At 58.2% G+C, this 20,131-nt stretch overlaps 1 protein-coding gene across 1 annotated transcript; it reads left to right on the top strand.

Annotated features, from left to right (window-relative positions):
• Positions 1-8,287: 8,287 nt before the first annotated feature.
• On the top strand, positions 8,288-19,903 carry MEX3D (mex-3 RNA binding family member D). The gene is given in 3 exon segments (XM_040537345.1): positions 8,288-8,671; positions 8,673-8,886; positions 17,627-19,903. Coding segments are annotated over 3 exon segments (1,800 nt in total). The 5' UTR covers positions 8,288-8,353; the 3' UTR covers positions 18,895-19,903.
• The last annotated feature ends 228 nt before the right edge of the window (positions 19,904-20,131 follow it).

The following is a 20,131-nucleotide window of genomic DNA, read 5'->3' as shown; positions in this document are numbered from 1 at the left end:
CAGCAGCCTGCCCAGTTCTAGAGGGCACTGGCTGGAGGAGATGGGGGAAATTGGTTTGCTTGATGTTGGTAGATAGGGCGAAGACCCTCAAAACACAGTTTTACTCTGCAAAAGTGAAAGAGACTCCTGGTTGTTTAAGACTTCTGATTTTATCTTGCGCAAAGTGTGTTGGAGCTGTTCCGTTAAGATGACTCAGGTTTTTTTCTCTGCTGTGTTTTTTAAAACTAACAAAGTTAAGGGAATTTAATTCTCCCTGCTTGTTTATTACCAGTATTATTTTTACTGAATTCTAGTTGGATAAAATTTTGTGCAATCAATAAACGTAAATGAATTTGCATGGATATTGGTGCAGTTTAGATTTATCCTGCAGACCTTTTGTAGGTGGTTCTGCCCAAGAAAAAGTTAGCTTGATTCGCATCTGAAGTTGAACTTGCTGAACTGCCTGTTGAGCAAGAAAAGGGAGGAGCTGTCTTGCTTGTAACCTGAGCACGTTAGGAAGGGAAAACAGGCATGAGTGACATGGCTGGACTGTTAAAATGTAGGTATGTTAAACCCAACATATGGAGTCTTTTGTTTCAGGGCTGTGAATTATTGGTGATAGTAGTAAAGCAAAAATATTTTAAATTAGAATTCACTGATAAATGCACGCTCCTGTTCTACTTCCTTTGTGAAAACAGGCTTGCTGAAATGAACTTTGCAAATCAGAAACGTGTTTTCATCAGTAAAATACATCTTAGTTGCAGTGGAAGCTAAAAGTATTCACTTTGTGCAAGACAAACTGTGCTGAATGAAACCTTTTCATCGGTGCTAGTTTATCAGCTACTGGTGGAGGTAATTCAGCTTCTTTATAGCTATAGGAGACTGTCCCGTTGCTCCTTTCTATAAACTAAGAAAACGTTGAATAGGAATGTAAATGAAGGTTAAATGTATTTTGCAGCTGTCTTGTTGAAAACTAATCTTTTACAGGCTGACTGTAGCAATTGGAGGAACAGAGGGAAGAGGCAGCAGGCTGTCCTGTTAAAGTTTCCTTGGTTCAGATTAGTATTTGTGCCAATCCTGTGAAAGGCACCCAGTTGCACAACTGAGGACTGCACTCACGGATTTTTAAAAGAGTTAAAATCCGCTGATGCTGCTGTACCTTCTGCAGAGCCGCTGTGTAACTGTGTTTCTCTGTAGTAAGTATTTTGTAGCCATGTAGTTGGTATTGTCCATGGTTTAAGACTTTCTCCTTTGAAACACACAAGCTGGTAATATGAAATTTTCTTTCCAGGCCTGTTTATTTCATTTTTAAGGCCTTGGATATTACCCCTAATCCTTTATCCTTAAATTTTCAGGACTACTGCTTGCTCATCTCTGTCTAACTTTGTCTTGGCTGTTTCTCATCAACTTTTAATTGTTCTTTTAATATCATTACCAAACATACTCTTGCTTTTCTTCCCTCCTGTTTGCCATTGAATGTTGCCTCTGTGGCAACTGCAACAGTTTTGTGTGGGGGAGAGCATTTTAGAAAATTAACGGGTTCCCAGCTCTTTCTGTGAAAGCGCACAATGCGCCCAACAGGCGGCTCTCCAGGCTCCCTGCCAGCAGCTAAAATCACAGAACCATGGAGAGGTTTGGGTTGGAAGGGACCTCAAAGCCCACCCTGTCCCACCCCTGCCATGGGCACAACCCCCCACCAGCCCAGGTTGCCCCCAGCCCCATCCAGCCTGGCCTTGGGCACTGCCAGGGATGGGGCACCCACAGCTCCTCGGGGCAGCCTCAGCCAGGGCCTCACCGCCCTCAGGGGGAAGAATTTCTTCCAAATACTGAATCTAAACCTACCTTCTTTTAGCTTAAAGCCATTGCTCCTTGTTCCGTCACTGTCCCCCCGACAAAGAGCCCCTCCCCAGCTTTCCCAGTTCCAGTTCTGGGCTTCCCAGCACAAAAAAAGACAGGGATCTCCTGGAAAGAGTCCAGCAGAGGGCCACAAAGATGATATGGGCCTGGAGCATCTTCCCTGTGAGGAAAGGCTGAGACCTGGGTCTGTTCAGCCTTGAGAAAAGAAGGCTGAGAGGGGATCTTACCAATGTTTATAAATACCTGAAGTGTGGGAGACAGAGGGATTTGGCCAACCTCTTCAGTGCTCTGTGGGGACAGGACAAGGGGCAATGGCCACAAAATGGAGCCCAGGAAGTTCCGCACCAACATGTGAAAGAACTTCTTCACGGTAAGGGTGACGGAGCACTGGGACAGGCTGCCCAGGGAGGTTGTGGAGTCTCCTCTGGAGATATTCAAGGCCTGTCTGGACGCCTACCTGGGCAGCCTGCTCTAAGGAACCTGCTTTGGCAGGGGGGTTGGACCCGATGATCTCTTGAGGGCCCTTCCAACCCCTATAATTCTGTGATTCTCTGATTCCTGCAGCCCCTTTAGGTACTGGCAGGCCGCTGTAAGGTCTCACCAGAGCCTTCTCTTCTCCAGGCTGAGCACCCCCAGCTCTCCCAGCCTGTCCTCATAGTAGAGTTGCCCTGGCCCCTGAGCATCCCCGTGTCCCCCAGACCTGCCCCAAGGCCCAGGTTGGGCTGGATGCAGCGCTGCAGGCAGCGAGAGGACCGGGGGCCTCACAGGCCGCGTCCCGCCCTGGGAGGGGGCGAAGCCATCTTGCCTCGGTCCAGATCCCTCGCTACCTTCTGTTCAGGTCTGTTCCTTGGGTTTGATAACCTACCTACAGGCTCAGCTTTTCCTTCTGACTCTGTGTCTAGTTGCTTACTGTATTTTTTTCCCTTCACTCCTACTCCTTACTACTTTGCAGGAGGTAGATACAGCAGAACATACAAAAGGGTAACTAAGTCTTTCAGCACCTCTGAGTCATGTCCTTTTTGTCTTGCTTTAAAGAAAGCCTGTTCAATGTAGACTGATTCTCCCAGTCCTCAAAAAGCAGGTAGGATAACATGTTTAAAGGGCTTGAAACAAATGAAGGGAGGGAATGGGAAGAATGTTTGTGTTTAATGAAGAAAAAGTTTTTCAGCATTAACTATCAAGTCAGTCCTGTTTATTTGGGATTGCTGCGCATGCGAGTCTTTGGATGATACCAGTTATCCCCTATCAAATAGAGTGCATATTCTTAGCTGTTGTCACCGAGCATAAACTCGATGATACCTGCGTTGTGCATCTCAGCTCCTGCTGTAAGTAGACACACAGACCTGAGAAGGTGGCGTACTGCCTCCTGCCTGCCCACGGTCAGAATCCATTCCACAGCATGGAAAACAGTGTCATGTAGAGGATATAGCAAACTTAAAACTTGGATTTATTCTCAGATGAGCAGAGATCGACTGTGTTCATAGAATCATAGAAAGATGATTTTTAAGGTCCCTTCCAATCCAAATCAAATTCCAACCCCCCCCCCACCATGGGCAGGAGCACCTCCTGCTAGACCAGGTTGCTCAAAGCCCCGTCCAGCCTGGCCTTGAACACTTCCAGGGGTGGGAATTTCCCTTGAACTAATGAGGGAAAACCATTACCCTTCAGTTTGATCCCAACAGCAGAGGACAGCATTTGCTAAATCCTGTTTTACAGTGATAGGGCACTTGTGAGAATGATGAAGAAAAAGACATTTTGAACTTCAGAATGACCTTCCAAATTGTATTTGAAATGCTTGTCAGGGTTATCAGTTAGCATTCTAATTCAGTATCGATGATACTGATAGTAACTTAATCTTTTTATGTTTAGTGTATTCTTACCTTACAGAGGCACAAACGGAAATATTCTGAGCTCATGCAGAATTGGAATAGTGGGGCACTGAATGACCTCATAAATTCTTTGTCTCCGGTGGCAGAAGTCAGGAACTGCTTAGCTGTAGAAATCTGTGTGTTTGCATGTGTAAAACACAGGTCTTCTGACGAATCGGCTCCCAAGTTTCTGAAGGAGTTGAATAATAAGTTATTACTTGGGTTTGTTTGTAATTTGAGTCCAGTTTTATGTCCTGGATTAACCTCTAGAGCAGATCTTACTGGGATTCAGTGATCTGAAGGGCTGTAAAACTTGAAAGCTTGGTGCACAGTCTTTTTATTTTTTCATGCTTTTATCTGATGTACAATTAATTCTTAGTTTTGCATCAAGTGGCTGCTCCACAACTTTTCAGAAGTCGTTACCTGAAAGCCAGATTCTTCATTAATCTAACGCATGAAAAAGAGACGTTTGCTAATGGCTTCCCCCAGAGTGCCTTTTTTACGTGCTGCTGTAGTAGACAAGAGTCTGTTGAGATAAAGTCGTGGTGACACTGAAAGGCAACAGAAGAAAAGAGCGCTCAGCCTGTTACGCCGAGAGGAATGCAGTTGTCCATGCTTTGAGTTGCACAATGCTCGGTCAGTCGTAGCATGTGCATCTAATGCAGTTTTTCCCTGCTGTGCTGACATTCAGCCTCGTCACCTTGATCCGTCTCCATATGTTGTTCCCTCAGTCAGCTACTTTTGAGATGATTGATCTCAGACTTAGGTCATTTTTCAAGTTGCAGATCTTGTCAATCTGTCTGGCTCCACCTACATGCAGTGATTCAGCTCCTGATGTGCTGAAATATTCCCCTAAGCCTTCCCACACACAAGTGAGGACTTTTTTATAGTTCTTCTCCAAGCTGCACCACCTCTTCTGCGCTGCTCAAAGCGTGTATTTTTTGCATGATGTTTGCATGTGCTTGAAGAACAGTGCAGAAAGTCAAGTTTGATCTCCTAAAGAGTTAGAGGAACCACTTACAGTCGTCCTCCAAAAGTATTTTCCCCACCTCAACTTTGGGTCCCGTTTACCGCATTTGGCTAACGTGCTGTGATTAAAAGGAAAGGAAACAAGTGTGGGGTTTTTCCTCCCCACCCCTCTATGTTCAGATATCTCCTCTTTAGGGCTTGGTCTTTATAGCACAATAAATATTCTAGCTAGGGCGTTTTAACTTCTGCATTTGCACACTTGACCTGAAATAGACGTGGCTGTCACAGAATCACACTTGAGGGACTTTTACTTGCATAGCTGTGGTGGTAATAATAACTTTGCTGTAGCTATATTGATCTATTTCCCCATGCAGAAAATGGCTCAGTGTGCTTTTACACCTTTGCTGTGCTTTAGTACAGCATTCTTTAACTCCCTGTACGTACACAGGGGGCTGTACAGGTCACTCTGAGCGACATCCTTGTTCTGTGCTGGTCGGAGACCTGCTTCAGCTGATGACGATGCCTGCACCCCACTTCCAGGCTACACGGAAAGTGTAGTAAGTCTCTCCTCACACGATAGCTGTGGACAAAAAATGCCTGTTCTGTAAGCATGGTGCTACATGGAGAGTGAGCTAAGGAGGTTTGTGACCCAGGGAGCATCTCCGGGATCGGTTGTGGTAACTGGGACTGCCTGGCAAAGGATTACAGGCAGTGCGAAGCAGCGGAGGAGAGTGTGAATGGGACCTGGTAGGAAATGGGGAAACCTTGTGGCGTGGACTGTAGAGGTGGGCTTGGAAGCAGCAAGTGGGGGCCTTCTCTCTTCTGTTGTGTTCAGGGAAGTTGGATCTTGTTTGGTTGCTTTTTTTTGGTAAAGAACTGGAGTTGTGCTAAAGAATTCGTCTAGGTAATCCATTTCTCTGTTAACAAAGGCAAGGCTTTTAAAGACTTGCTCATTACTCAGGTTAAGAAAAAAGGCAACTTAGGGTCACTAATGAAATTAAGAATCTAAGGAAAGAAGAAAGCGTGAGCTCGTTCTGCTGAAAATGGAACAGATCATAGGCAGAGCATCTACGAACCAGGTTTGCCAAAAGCACTTTAAGAACTGGCAGCTTCTCTGAGTGTTGTTGGACTTGACATAGTGAATTCCCAAGAGGACTGAGAGAGCACAGTGTAGACAAAAACGACAGTGTTGGGAACTGGTGGTGTAGCTGCTGGGGTGAGAGAGCCCACGTACAGCGTTCCTTGTGGAGCTCGCAAGGTGGCGGGCTGGTGGCCCGTGGTGGTCAGTGTGCCGCAGGGTTTGACTTGTGAGGACGGAAGGTTTGGTTCGGGCAGGTTCACACCGCAGGGGGAGGCTCCTGCCTTGGTGCAGGCTGCCCAGAGAAGTTACGAGAGGCATAGGGTTGGTTGGTCGTTAACGAGTTTCCAATTTCTGCGTATCGGAGAAGCTCGGAAGGGGGACGTACCATTTAACCGCAAGTAATGGAAAACCCACTATTTTTAGTAGTTCAGTGGGGTGTTTCAACTTAGTGAATTAAATATTTTGGGAAGTGAGAGGAGGAGATGTCTCACAGCCAGCCTGCGTGGCTCAGATCTGCTGGCTTTGCCACATCTGTCCCTAGAGGAGAAGCCTCAGCCTGCAGCAGGGCGAGCTCTCCCTAACGCGCCGGGAGCTGCCAGCCCGTGGCACGGGGATGGAAAAGGGGAAGAGGAGGCTGAGGTGGGAGGAAGCATGGAGCCGTGCTCGTGCCGGTGCATCTCTGCAAGTGCTGAGGAGGTTGGGCAGACGTGGCCTGATCCTGGTGAAACGGAGCTGTGAATGCCTGGGGAAGGAGAAGTTGCAGCGGTCTCCTTTGCAGCAGCCACCCAAAACCAGCCGGTCAGCTCAAAACCGAGAAAGAGCTCTAAGGTGAAACGAGGAAACTTTACATGTTTTCCAGCTGCTGAAAATCCTTCATGAAAACACTTTACGTTTAGATGGGTAGGTAAGAGGAATGGAAAGGAGGACGGAGGCAGTTCCCGATGGCTGTTATCTCGCTGAGCAGATGACATACAAGTTGAACCATCCAGAGTGTCAGAAGTACGGGGTGAAAGTCCCTCTCCGCAGCAGAGTCACCAACTGAAGGGCAAAATGTGGAAGCCAAAGGACTGACCGCGTGTTTGGGCTGCTGGCTGGCAGGAGTTAATGTTTACAGGGCTCTGTGAAACGCAAACAGAGCGCGGCTGTTCTGAAGGGGGGGGTTTCTGGACCGGACGCGGCTGGTGGTGCTCGCAATTAAAAACAACCCCAAGCTGACTGGCTGAATTAGTCCCAAAGACAGCGCTTTGGGAAGACAGTGATGTGAAAATGGAGAAAATGAAGCTTGAGAATTGGACCTGTGGAATCTGAGCAGGGAGTCTGGGCATTTGAGGTAGCGGGTGACCTAATAATTGGTATATTAGGGTGAGTTAGCGTGTCGTCACTGCCAGGAAGGGTTTCTTAAAGCTCCGTCTGTGGAAATTCCCTATAAAGCCGTGGCCCAGGTGGAGAAAATGATCTGGGGGGAGTTGTTTTGCAGGGAGCTGATCGGTGGGGGGAAGCCCTACAGCGATTGAGATCAGCGTGGTGGGCAGCAGTACTTGTTGGAAAATAACGGGGTTCTAACAAGCTCTTGTTAAGTAACTGGGGAAGAAGGAAATTTCTCTCTCTAACCAAAGCCTGCTGCGGAACAGCTCCTACAGAGGTGGTGGCCAGGGGAGCTCCCAAAACCGCACTGCACCCCTCGGGCGGCAGGGAGGAAAGGGGCTGGAAAGGAAAGCCGTGAGTTAGCCTGGGGGGGGCAGGAGGTGTTTTATGCCTGGAGCCAGCCCTTCAGGGACCTGTGTGGGTGTCAGGGGGTGCTCGGCTGGGAGAGCAGCTGGGCTGTGAGCCCAGACCCTCGAGTTTGTGAAAACTTGGGCTTGACCTGGGCTGTCTGCCTGGGTTTGGGGTGGCCGGGTGGCGGCCGACACTTTGCTGCTGTGCCCTCTGTCCTGGGGGCGAGGCGCCCCTTTATTTATTCTGCAAATAAAGGGCTGTGCGGAGCCCTACCTCCTGCGTCTCTTGTGTCACTGCTGGGGGCTCCGGGGGGCGTGGAGGGCTGGGACCAGGGGGGTGGGAAGAGTCTGGGGGTCCCAAAGGCAGCCCCAAGCTTGGGGATCCTGGAGCCTGGGGGTCTCGGAGCCTCGGGTCCCTGCCCTGGGGGTCCCGCAGGCTCCTCCCCCATTCTTACATCATGTTCCGGGCCCTCCCCACCCCCCTCCCAGGCGGGGCCGGGCTCTGGCCGCCCTCCAGCCCCCGGGGGGTTCCCTGCAGGGGCCGAGGCCGTGGCACCGGGGCTCGGCCCCCGCCGCCCGCAGCTCCCGGAGCCGGGGGGGGCGGAGCCACGCGGAGGGGGCGGGGACAAGGAACAAGGGGCGGGACGGAGCCGGGCGAGCAGCGGGGCGGGGCGACAAGGGGGCGTGGCTCCGTTAGGCCCCGCCCCTCCCCTCGCACGCGCAGGCGCGCGGCGGGGCGCGGCCCATTGTCGGGGCGGGGCGGGGCGGGGCGGGGCCGGGGGGGCGGGGGGGGGAGGGGGCGCAGAGCGGCGGCGGCGGCGTGCGGCGGGCACCGGGCCCCGGGCACCGGCACCGGCACCGCCCCGGCCGCTCCTCCCGCCGCCATGCCCGGCTCCATCTACCAGCCCGACGGCGGGCAGGCTGCCCGCGGCCCGCCCCGCTGCCTGGCGCTGCTCAGCCCTCCGCCGCCGCCGCCGCCGCCCACCGGGCAGGAACCGGAGCCCGAGGCGGAGCGGGAGGAGCAGCAGCAGCAGCCGCCGCCGGACGAAGCGGCCGCCCTGCGGTTCGCCCTGGAGCAGCTGTCGCTGCTGGGGCTGGACGAGGCGGCGGGGGAGGCTCTGGAGGAAGCGGAGCCCGGCGAGGCTCTGGGAGGCCACCGGGGGACCGGGGGCAGCCCCCCGCTTACCGGCACCGCCTCCCCCCCCCCCCCCCTCCTCCTCCTCCTCCTCCTCCTCCTCCCCTCCTCCCCCTCCTCCTCCCCACCACCACCACCCCGGCGTTTTCGGGCCCTTCGCCCCGCACCTCCCGCTGCCCGAGCAGATGAGCATCCTGGGCGGCAGGAAGAAAAGCGTGAACATGACCGAGTGCGTGCCCGTGCCCAGCTCCGAGCACGTCGCCGAGATCGTGGGACGCCAAGGTAACGGCCCCCGGCACCCCCGGGACCCCCTGACCCCGCTCCCACCCTCGGGGACCAGCCCCGGGGGATGCCCGGAGCCGCCCGCCCGTTCCCCCTCCCCCCCCCGCCCCCTGGGGCTGCTCCGCTCCTCGCCGTTCCCGTTGGTTTTTTTTTAATGAATTTATTTATTTTCCCCCTTCCCCTCCGATTTGGGTCACTTTTCGGGCTTTGTCTCTTTTCCCTCTAAGCGGCGCGGAGGCGGAAACTTGACGGCAATAAATCCCTGCCCCCCCCCCCCTCCAAAAAAAAAAAAAAAAACCAACTCTTCCTGGCGGCACCCGCTCGCCTTGGGGCTTTTACGAGCAAGCTGCGCTTTTTGTTTGTTTTTTTTTTTGGGGGGGGGGATAAAAAAATAAAAGAAAGGGCCCCGCTTGTAAATATGAATTAAAGCACGTAGGCCAGCACGAGCGGAATAAACGCCTGGTGCGTAGGGAAAGTTCTCGGGATGGCTGGACTTCTCGCAAGTCGGTGGCAGCGGGGTATTTAGGGACGGGCACGGCGTGCGGGCGAGAGCCTTAATTTTATTTTAGCCCAGAAACCTCCCCCCCCCCCACCACCACACCCTCCCGTCTCTCCCCCCTTCTCCCTGCGCTACCGCTGGGTGTTTCAGAGCCCGCGGCCAAACGGCGTCCATCGGATGGATCCGCTCGTTGGAAATAGGCGAAACTCCCCAGATTTGGAGCAGTCTGGGGGGGCGGGAAGCCCAGCTCGCTGGGATCTGTCACAAAAGGACACCCGGGCACGCCTCAGCCCTGGGCGTGTGTGCCAGGCGGGTGCTTTGTCTCGAGGAAATCCCAAATAGCCGTTTCCCCGAGTTGCACCTTGAAGGAAAAAGCCCCCCGGTAAGGAAATTAAAAATAAAAATAAAAAAGAGAGAGAAAGGGTGGTAAAACATAAAATAAAAAGGAAGGGAGCTGCTCCCGCAGAGATCCAGGTGGAGCTGGGTCCTCGGGCCGCTCGCGCCCCGACCTGGGGGCGTTTTGGCGACGCTCGCCGCTCCCGCTGCCCCCAGGCCCCGCTGCCCCGGCCCCGTCCCTCCGGGGGGGGCTCGGTGCCGGGGTCCCGGGGGGCATTTTATCGGCGGGGAAGCGGGGCGCTGGGCAGCCTCATTGTTCTCTTTGTTAGCCCGAGCCACGCTGCGATGAGCGTGGTGACATCATGCTCTGCGCTTCCCATTGGCCTGCGCTGCCTCCCCGCCAGCCGCGCTCCCGGCCGGCCCCGGCCGCCCAACTTTTCCGTGCACCCCTCGCCGGCACCCGCCGGCCGACCCGGGAGGCCCAGCCCGGCCCAACGGCACCGCCGAGCCCGGGACGTCGCCGGCGGCTCGAGGAGAGGAGCGCCGCGCCGCCACGGGGAGAGCAGCGCGCTCCGCTCGGGACGCGGGCATGGATTTGGTCTGCGTGGCGGGGGGCTCGCAGCCCCCCCCTCCCCGGGGATCCCTCGGTGGCCGGCGATCCCATGGCGAGGTCTGTGCCTCCGCTGGGAAGCAACTTCTCGGGTGGGTTGGGCGAACCCAACTTTGTCCAGGTGGAGCAGCCTCTGGCAGCACCCGTACTGCAGCAGCACCCGGCCTCGGGGCGGCTCCTGCACCCCGAGGAGCTCGCTGTGTGCCCGGGTACCCCGCACACCTCGCTTGGAGTTTAGGGTGCTCGTGGAGCCCCGTGGGGCTGCTGGAGGAGGCCATGAGAAATGCTCGTGCTATGTCGAGGTGGGGCGAGCGGGGTGCTGCTGCGGGGTTTGGGGGGGACATGGTGCCAGTGGTGGGCCGTGGGTGCCCCAGCCCTCCTGCAGCGCCCTTCCCCACAGGATTTGCTCCGTGGGTGCCTTTGGCTCCCCGAGGACGCTGCAGCCCCTCTGTGCTGGGGTTTTGGTGTGAGGAGGGGTCAGCGTTTGGCACCCCGGGTTTTTGCTGGCAGAGGGCTGCTGTGGTATGTAGGGGCTGGTTCAGCAGCACGTGGGGGCACAGGGGTGTCACCAGGGTGTCTTGGTGCTCCAGCTGCGCTCTGCTTCCTCCAGCGCTGCTGGCAGCTGCTCGTGTTCAGGGAAGTGCAAGGCCATTGCAGCACCGGGGGCTTTAAACTGAGCAGAGCCCTTCCTCCTCGGGGCTCCTGTGCCTCGTCCTCCTGCGTCAGCGCTGGCACCGTGTCCCTCGGGTCCCCAGGTCCCCCTGTGGGTGCAGCAGTGTGCTGCGGGTGTCCCCTGGGGGGGCACCACGCCTGGGGTCCTTTGCAGTGTCTGCGGTCGTTCCAGCAGCGAGCCGTGCTGTGTGCTCGGATCGGATCCCACCAAACCATGTCCTCATCGCTCTCGTTTCTCCCGTGCCTGCTTTCCTCCTGAGCGCCCAGCCTGGCCGAGAGCTTGGAACAGGGGCTTGTGGTGCCATGCGTGGCCAGGGACCGGGATCCCTGGTGGCTGAAAGGCTCTGGAGGCTGGCTTTGTCACCTCCCCGCCACCCGGGCTCTGCTCCCTGCCTCCCGTCCCCTCAGCTCCGCCGCAACAAAAGAGGCAAGCGCGGGGCTCGTCAGAAATGTGTGTCCCAAAGGCATTGCACTGGGAGGGGCATCGCTGGTGGCTCTGGGGTGATGCTCGGCTGCGGGGCTGAGCCCGCGGGGCCCTCTCGTCCCCGGCCAGGCGATGGCCGGAGCAGGAGGGCTGCGATCGCGAGCGGTGAGGTGCAGGTCCGGGAGCTTCTCTGCGAGCTGGGGGTGGGTGTGTGCACCTGATGGCACCTCGCGTGCCGGAGCGGCTCTCAGAGCGCTTCGGGGACCCGTCTCCTGTCCCCAGGGCCCAGCAGCGCCTCTGCCCGTGCATCTTATCAGGGCGGAGGCAGGTCCCGCAGGCGGGCAGCGCTGTCCCCATCCAGCCAGCGCGAGGCTGTCCCGTGGGCTGCTGCATGACAGAGGGCGTCGGCCGGGATTTCTCCGATTTCTCCTTTTTCTTTGATTTCTCTCCTCCAGACCTACTAAGTTACACCGTTCCCAAAGGGAGCAGCAGCTCAGGAAGCAAACCTTTGCTGCGCAAAGCACGTCGGTGTTATGTCGGCTGGGCCGGAGGCTGCTGCTGCTGCAGCCCCTCGTGTCCAGCCCGGCTCCGGTGGCGGCGCGGTGCCTGCGAGCCCGCATCCGAGGCCCTTCTCGTCCCTGCCCACACGGCTCCCGAAAGGCAGCGTGGCCGGGCAGGATTACGTGGTCATGCCTTCGCCTGCAAGCCCATTCATGACTCTTGCCGTGGGAGGGACTGTCTCCAAAAAGCGCTGTGGGCATTGATCGCGTTCTGCTCTTTCCAGCCAGCAGAAGTAGGGCGGTGACGTGAAGGTGATCGAAGCCGTGCCGGGGAAAGGGGAGGCTGGGGCATGGGGCGGGCTGGCTGCTGGAGCCCCCGGCCCCATGCTGGCGTTGCTGGGGGGGTCCGTGCCCAGCAGCGTGTGTCCTGGGGGCTGCCGGAGCATCCCGAGGGCTCGGGGCTCTGCTCTCGGCTCTGCCCCACACAGCTTCGCTCCCCAGCTCCGCTGCCCCACTGCGACGTGCGGACACTTCTCAGCTCTGTGCGGGATTTTGGGAAGTTGCCGTTCATAGAAGACGCCGGGATGCTCGAAGGGGAGATGCAGGAAGGATGAAGTACGGCCGCTCTCCTCCCTGCTGGAGCGCAGTGGGTGTTCTGGTGCTTGGAAAACGCGTGGAGAGACCGCGGGCCTCGTTTTCTGAGCTAGCCCCAGCATCTGCAAACCAACCTGCGGCGTTTGGCTGGGCCTGCCGGTGAGCCCCGCGCCGCGCTGTCCTCCGCCCGCCGTGCCACGTCCTTTCGGCTGGCCTGGCCACCTCCTGCTGCCTCGTCTGGTCTGAGCAGAGCCAGAAAGTCCTGGGGTTGGCAGCGCGGGTTGGGCTGGTCGCTGAAGGCTCTGGCTCTGGATCTTGGCTCTGGCACCAGCTCCCTCCTCTCTGTCTCGTGGCGAAGAGCCCAGCCTCCCTGCCTCGCTTTCCCCGGAGTCTGGAGAAGAAACAAAGGTGTGAGGTGCCCGCCTCCCGCAGAGGTGTTGTGAGGGAGAATTAATTACTGTTTGCAGAGAGGTGGAGAGAAGCGCTCAGCAAGAGGGGAGATGAGATGCGGCAGAGGAGCAACGTGTTCTTCTCCACGTCTGGTCCTGGTGCTGCTCGCCCGGACCGAAGGGGGCTGGCGGCTCTGTGGTGCGGGGTCGGAGGCGAGGAAGTGCTGGGGAAGAGGAAGGCCCAGGTCTTCTTGGAGGCTCTGCAGGCAGCAGCCCTGCTGGTTAACGCCACCAGGGACTCCTCTAGAGAAGCCCGGTTGCCCCCTGGGTTTTCGTAGCTCAGGGCTGGGGCACCACAAGCTCCTCGTGCAAACGGAGACGTGGCCCGGTCACCAGCCGGGGTGTCAGCTGGCGTTGTCCTCCTCACGTGGAGGGGCTGTGCTGCGTCCCAGCGGGCTTGGGCCGGGCTGTGCTTGGGACCAGTGAGCGGATCAGCCGTGTGCCGCGCACCGTGGTGGCTTTCTTGTCTCCTGCCCAGATGACGCCGGGAGTGTGGAGGATGGCGAGGCGCCTCCCATACCTCTCTGCGGGTTTCGTGGGCACCTGCGATGCTCACAGCCCCGAGTGGCGTGGGGCTCCTGGCAGAGGGCCGGGGCCTCGTTGGCGGTGCTGTGCGAGGGTGCTCTGGGTGAAAAATCCCCTCTGTGGGTGCCTCCGCGGCGATGATCCCCCGGGTTCTGGTTCTCCTCGGAACCTGCTAGCGAGGGGCAGCCCCATGGGCAGGCGTGACGGGCGCATCCGTGGGGCAGCTTTGTGGGGCTGGCAGAGGGCGTCTCGCAGATGGAGGAAGAGGGGTGTGGAGACTGCGGGTTGGGAGCATTTGGGAGAGGAGCATCCAGCTTGCATCCCACCTGGGCCGTCTTTGCAGGCAGTGTCAGGGCCAGGCTCTGGTGCAAGGGGCTTTGCCCTGTGGCCGTCACCTGGTGGGGCTGCGCACAGCAGAGACCCCCGGAGCGAAGGTGCTGGCTGGCAGCATCACAGGGCCATGGGTTGTCGTGAAATGGGGCCCACGGGGCGCTGAGCTGTCCCCAAGAGCCGTAGCTTGGAGACAGAGCAGCTCCTGGGGCTGGCGTGGATGTGTCGGGAAGGGATCTGTGCGGGCTGCAGCTCCCCAGGGTCTGCACCCCTGTTTTGTTGGTTGGTTGTGGTTTTTTTTTGATCCGAAACACACTTTCAAAGCCACCTTATTTATAGACTTGTAGCAAAGTCTGGCACCTTGTTTTCCTCCTCCCTCATAATTACTGCTGTGCGTCGGCCACCCCAACAAGCTAAACCCTGGGAACGCCGACCGCTTCCACGTGGCTGGGGCTTGGTGCTGGGTCTGGGGCGAGGGCTGGCGACGCCGCAGGACGCCCGGACCTCCCCGCAGCCCCCGTCCCCCACGGCGCCGAGCCCGGCCCCCACCCGCTGGGGTTGCGCTGCGCGGACTCGAGATGGATGCGGCCATCTGGGATGGAGGCTTGCGCAGCGCGCTTGGGTGGGGGCGTGTTGAGACTGATCTAAAATAGCTCGTACTGGTACAGAGCATTCCCCCAGTTGCAGGTTGCGGGTGAAACCATGTGTGGTGTGCGGTCTGAGTCCACCGGGCTCGCTGGGGTCCCCCAGGCGGGCTGCGGGGTGCTCGGCCCGAGCGCTTTGGCACCTCCCAGAGCCCGCTGGGGAGGAGCAGGATCAGCTCAGCCACCTCGCCAGGGAGAGGGTTTGCTGGAGGCTGTGCCGGTGCAAGGCTGGATGTCCTCTCCAGTCCCCAGGACTAGCAGACCCGTGGCTCGCCGTGCAGTGTGGGTTTGAAAGTGTTCCTGAATCTGAGCCCGGGGAAGCTGCCCATCTGTCGGTGGTGGCCGTGACCTTCAGAGCACCGCAGCTGCCACCCGCTGCTCGGGCAGCCCCACAGCCAGCAGCCGCCAGCCCCGTTTCTCTGGTTTAGGTGGAGTTTTGGGACCAGGGACGGATGCAGCCTGTCCCCAGCCGGTCCCTGCAGCTGCTCGGGGCCGTGCTGCTCTCCCGGCGCCTGTCCCAGCAGCGAGCACTTCTCCGACACGTCCCCGCGGCGCCCGTCTGTGAGCGCTCATCTGCTCGTCACACTGGCCAGGCTCCTTGCGCGGAGCCATGCGAGCGCTGTTCCTGCACAGGCGTGGACGTGGCCGCGGGCGAGCGGCTTCCCCGGCCCCTGCCTCGGGTGCTCGAACGCTCAGAAACCCCCGTGCAGCTCCGCAATCCGCGCTCAGTGTGCCCCCGGGGGCTGTTGTCACCGAGCAGCTCCCAGAACTGCTGGCAGCTTTTGATAGCTCCGGGTCTTGAAATCACTTTTCCGATCGGAAGAACAGTTTCAGCCCTCAGGTGCAGGGGTGGCATCGGGGGGGACCAGCAAAGCACCCCTGCAGCTCTCAGCGGGGCAGATCGTGCCTGCTGCCCCTGTGGATGTCACTTCGGTGCCACCGTGTCCCCAAAGGATGCTGGAAGGAGGGTGCTGGCAGCTATGTGGGGTCTCAGGGCACCAAACATGCTGCATCCCCCCCAGCCAGAGCGCCTGTCCCTGCAGCAAGCGACACCCTCAGAGCCTTGCTGCTGCCTCCAGCGTTTTGGGAGAGCCTCTGTGGGCTCCCGCGGGCTTGGTGCAGCTCTCCCTGCCCTGACCCCCCCCAAATGGTGCCAGGTGGTTTTAGCACAGATTTATTTCCCCGCTGTACCCCAGAGCAGGGTGTGAGCATCCCTCTCCTCCCCTTCACTGCACCGCCTGGGCTTGCGGTGCCCCTCTCCATAACCTGGGTGAGCGTCGCCTCGGGAGAGCGAACCCTGCGCCTGGTGTTGCTGACACTGCCCGTGCCGGCCTCGTTCTGCCAAGACGTGGAGCAGGGAGGGAGCTTGCAGCAGGTGCCGGAATAAATCTGGGAGGGCAAAGTGGGGCTGCCAGGCTCCCTGCTCCAGGCAGCCTCGCCAGGACTGACACATGCTTGCTTAAAAAAAAAAAAAAAGGGTCTTTGATGGTTGCTTGCTCTGCCCTGCCCTGGTGACTGGGCCATTGCTTTCCCCATCCCTGTGCTGCCCCCAGCCATAAATACACCTTCCAGTTGTTGTCCTAAATTAGGAAAAGCCCAGACAAACCCTTCTCCACCCACATTCTTCCTCTGCGAGCTCCCGCAGCCGCTCAGCGGCTTCTCCAGCTCCGGGAGCCGGCGTGGGACCGGGCGGCCCTGTGCCAAGCCCGGCTGCAGGAACGCTGAGCCTGGGTGGGCAAAAAATCCCCAGGGCAATGCATGGCGAGAGGGACTCGAGGTGGTGGATTGCAACAAGTGCTTGGAGGTGGCCTCCAAAGACACTTGGTGTGGTCCGTGTAAAGTCCCAGCCCTCTGTAGCTGGTGGCTTTCCTGTGTCCCCAGTTGTGCCTGGCTGCTTCTCTCTCTGCCCCAGAGCTGGGCTGCCGCAAGCTGCCGGCACGAGCCGCGGTTTTTTGGAGGTGGTGTCCGGACAGGCTGGCTTCGTACCCCGTCAGTTCCCCCTGGACGTGGCCATCGGAGGGCTCAGCACAGCCACAGAGCGGGGTGCGACACCCGGAACAGCCACCGCTCGCTTATTTTGACAGCTTTTTAACTTTCAATTGTTCATGACGCTGAATGCCCTGGTGAGCACGCTGGTCTCCAGGAACAGCGCAGCCCTGTTAGGGCTCTGCTCGCTGGCGGCAGTGCCGAAAGGGAGCCGAGCGTGGGTCAGTGTCCCTGCGTGGGACAGGGCTGCCTGGGTGTCCTGCTCCAGCCCTGGCCCCGGCTGCGTCGCGGCAGCCTCCCGGGGCTCTGCTTTTTCCAGCCTCGCTGCTGGCAGAGCAGCCCTGCCCTCCCACCGGGGCAGGAGGAGGAGCGATGCCCTGAGCCAGCCGGGTGCTCGCAGCCGCCTTGTCTGCGTCCGCGAGCGGCCGAGCCCTCCCTGGTGCCGTGCAGCTATTTCACGGGTTATCAGCAGGGGTCTGCAGCAGCGGAGTTGGCGGAGGGCAGGGGTGGGCTTCGGGCTCCGTTCTTGCAGCCTCCGTCCCCGTGGTTCCCAGCTTTGCTTCGGGCGCGATGTGCAGCGGGCACCGGGATCGCGTGCGCTTGGTGAAGCGTGGGCAGAGCCGGAGCGAGCAGCGGGGCTGGGAGGGCGCTGCGGGGACTCGCAGCTGCAGCCGGGCAGGAGCAGAGGGGCAGGGGCTCAGCCGGGCTGCGCGAGGCAGCAAACCCTGGGCTCCTGTGTCCCAGCACGGGCTCTGCCCGCTGAATCACGCTCCTGGTGTGGGGCGAGCAGGTCTTTCCAGAAACGGGAGCTCTGGCAGCCTGTCCCTGCTGTAGTGTCCCTGCGTTGGTGTCCCCTGTGTTCTTCTAGGGAGGAATTAGGGAGGAGGCGAGGAGGGGGTGATGGTGCTTGGCTCCCCTATCCCTCCACATCCATCCCTGCTGCCTTTGGGCACGGCCGGGGCTGTTTCCCAGTGTTGGCAGCTGGTGCGAGGTGTGGGCAAACCAGCAAGAGCCCTCTCCAGGGGTGTCTGCGCTGCTGCTGCAGAGCTGGGGGACCTGCTGGGACCTGCTGGGTCCTACTGGGTCTGCATCTCCCCCCCAGGCGGTGAGCAGGGGTCCCTGCGAGGTCTCGCCTTTGACATGATGTTTCTTTTCCGTTCTCGCTCTGCAGGCTGCAAAATCAAAGCCCTGCGCGCCAAGACCAACACGTACATCAAGACGCCGGTCAGGGGCGAGGAGCCTGTTTTCATCGTGACCGGGAGGAAGGAGGATGTGGAGATGGCCAAGAGGGAGATCCTCTCGGCCGCCGAGCACTTCTCCATGATCCGGGCGACGCGCAACAAAGTGAACGGGCTGACAGGCGCGATGCAGGGGCCTCCCAACCTGCCGGGACAGACCACCATCCAGGTGAGGGTCCCGTACCGTGTGGTGGGGCTGGTGGTGGGCCCCAAGGGAGCCACCATCAAGCGCATCCAGCAGCAGACGCACACCTACATCGTGACGCCCAGCCGGGACAAGGAGCCCGTCTTCGAGGTGACAGGCATGCCCGAGAACGTGGACCGGGCCCGGGAGGAGATCGAGGCGCACATCACCATGCGGACAGGCTCCTTCATCGACGTCAACGCCGACAACGACTTCCACACCAACGGCACCGACGTCTGCCTCGACCTGCAGGGCGGCACGACTGGCTTGTGGGCCAAGGCCCCGCACCCTGCCCGGCGCCCCGCCGCCGCCCTGCGCAACGACAGCCTCAGCTCCCTGGGCAGCGCCTCCACCGAGTCCTTCTACAGCGGGCGGGTGGCGGACGCCAGCCCCACCAGCCCCTACAGCACCAGCAGCGGCTTCGCCTTCAACGAGCCGCCGGCCTCGCTGGGCTCGGAGGAGTGCGACTTCGGCTTCGACTTCTTGGCCCTGGACCTCACGACGCCCACCACCATCTGGTCGCCCTTCGAGCGCGCCGGCAACCCGCTGCAGGCCTTCAGCGGCTGCTCCTCCTCTGTCGGCGGCTCGCAGAGACGCAGCAGCGGGGCGGCCACGCCGCGCCACTCGCCCACCCTGCCCGAGAGCGCCGGTGGGGCGCTGGAGCACCCCTTGGCCCGCCGCATCCAGAGCGACCCCGTCAGCACCTTGTCCTGGCTGCCCACCCAAGGCTCGCTCTCCTCCTTCTCCACCAGCACGGGCTACTCCTCCTCCTCCTCCCTGCCCGGCAGCATCTCGGCCGCCTCGGGCTCGCCCACCGACTCAAGCAGCTCTGACGGGCACCGCAAGAGCTCCCGCGAGTGCATGGTGTGCTTTGAGAGTGAGGTGATCGCCGCCCTGGTGCCCTGCGGCCACAACCTCTTCTGCATGGAGTGCGCCATGCGCATCTGCGGCAAAGCCGAGCCCGAGTGCCCCGCGTGCCACACGCCGGCCACCCAAGCCATCCACATCTTCTCCTAGCCGGGGCCGGCCGGTCAGGGTGGCCAGCCCCCCCCCCCCCCCAACACAGCTTTTTAAGGACTTTAAACTGTTGGAATCAACCTTTTTATTTAACGGATCAGACTGGGGGTGCGGGGTGGGGGGGACAGAGATGCTATTTCTCTCGCTGGATGGAAGCCGGAGGGCAGGATCGCGGGGAGGGAGGGGCGGATGGAAAAAAAAGGGGTCGGGAGGGGTGGGGAGGAAGGGGCGGACGAAGACGACGAGGAAGAGGGGCGCAAAACCGCAGAGAGGAGCAAAATCAAATGTTTACAGAATAGCTTTAACTCTTAACCCGGCTGTGGCGGCTGGGAAGAGAAAGCCCAGCTGTTCTTCAACAGTCCTTTCCAAATAACAGTATTCAGTTTGCAAAGTTAAATAAACAGAAAGAAAAGGTCCGGTTGCACTTTTTATTTTAGGACATGCAAGGGTTGTCTTTTATTTTTTTAAAAGCATTCTATTATTATTATAATTTTTTTGTTGTCGTTCTTTTTGTATGTAGTTATTTTTTTGGATGATTCTTGACGGTTCTATAAATATATATATTTTTTTTGTAACACAGGTCTTATCTTCTATTTTGCCAATGTGAAAACTGCCCAAAACGCGCATTACAAGAGGCCAGGGGTCGGGGCCGGGCGGGGGCTGGAGGGGGCACGGTGGACACGTCACGTCGCAAAAACCTGACAGATTTCTATCTCCTTTTTATTTCACAGTCGTTTTTGTTTTTTTTTTTAGTTTTATTTTTTTATTTTTTACCTCTTTATGTATATGTAGGGAATTTATAGGAAAATATGTACTTTATTGAATAAATTTTAAAAACTAAAATATATTTTATTTTAAAAAGAAAATAACGGACCTTTAACCTTACATGGCTAAAGTACTGATTATATATTTGCTGAGCTGACTTGACGGTTATGAAAATTGTATCAAGAGTTTTATTTTTTGACTTCAAAGCCTTCTTAATAAAGACTTTTTACTATATACGAACCCATGTGCTGCCTCCACTGCATCGCTGCCTGCGGCATCTTGGCATTGGGATGCTTGGGCACGGCTGTCCCACGCCGCTCCCGTCTGTCTGTCTGTCTGTGTCCCCCCTCGGTGTTCCCTGGGGTGGTTTGTCTGGGTTTTGGGACCAGTCTGGGGAGAAATAACCAACTAAATGTTGCCCAGCACCTGCTGTCTCCCTGGCTTTTGGAGCCTGGGCCGAGCCCACCTACGG

The sequence above is a fragment of the Cygnus olor genome, chromosome 26 (genome assembly GCF_009769625.2).
Source record: "Cygnus olor isolate bCygOlo1 chromosome 26, bCygOlo1.pri.v2, whole genome shotgun sequence".
NCBI classification, from domain to species: domain Eukaryota; kingdom Metazoa; phylum Chordata; class Aves; order Anseriformes; family Anatidae; genus Cygnus; species Cygnus olor.
This window is presented reverse-complemented; position numbering and strand designations above follow the sequence as displayed.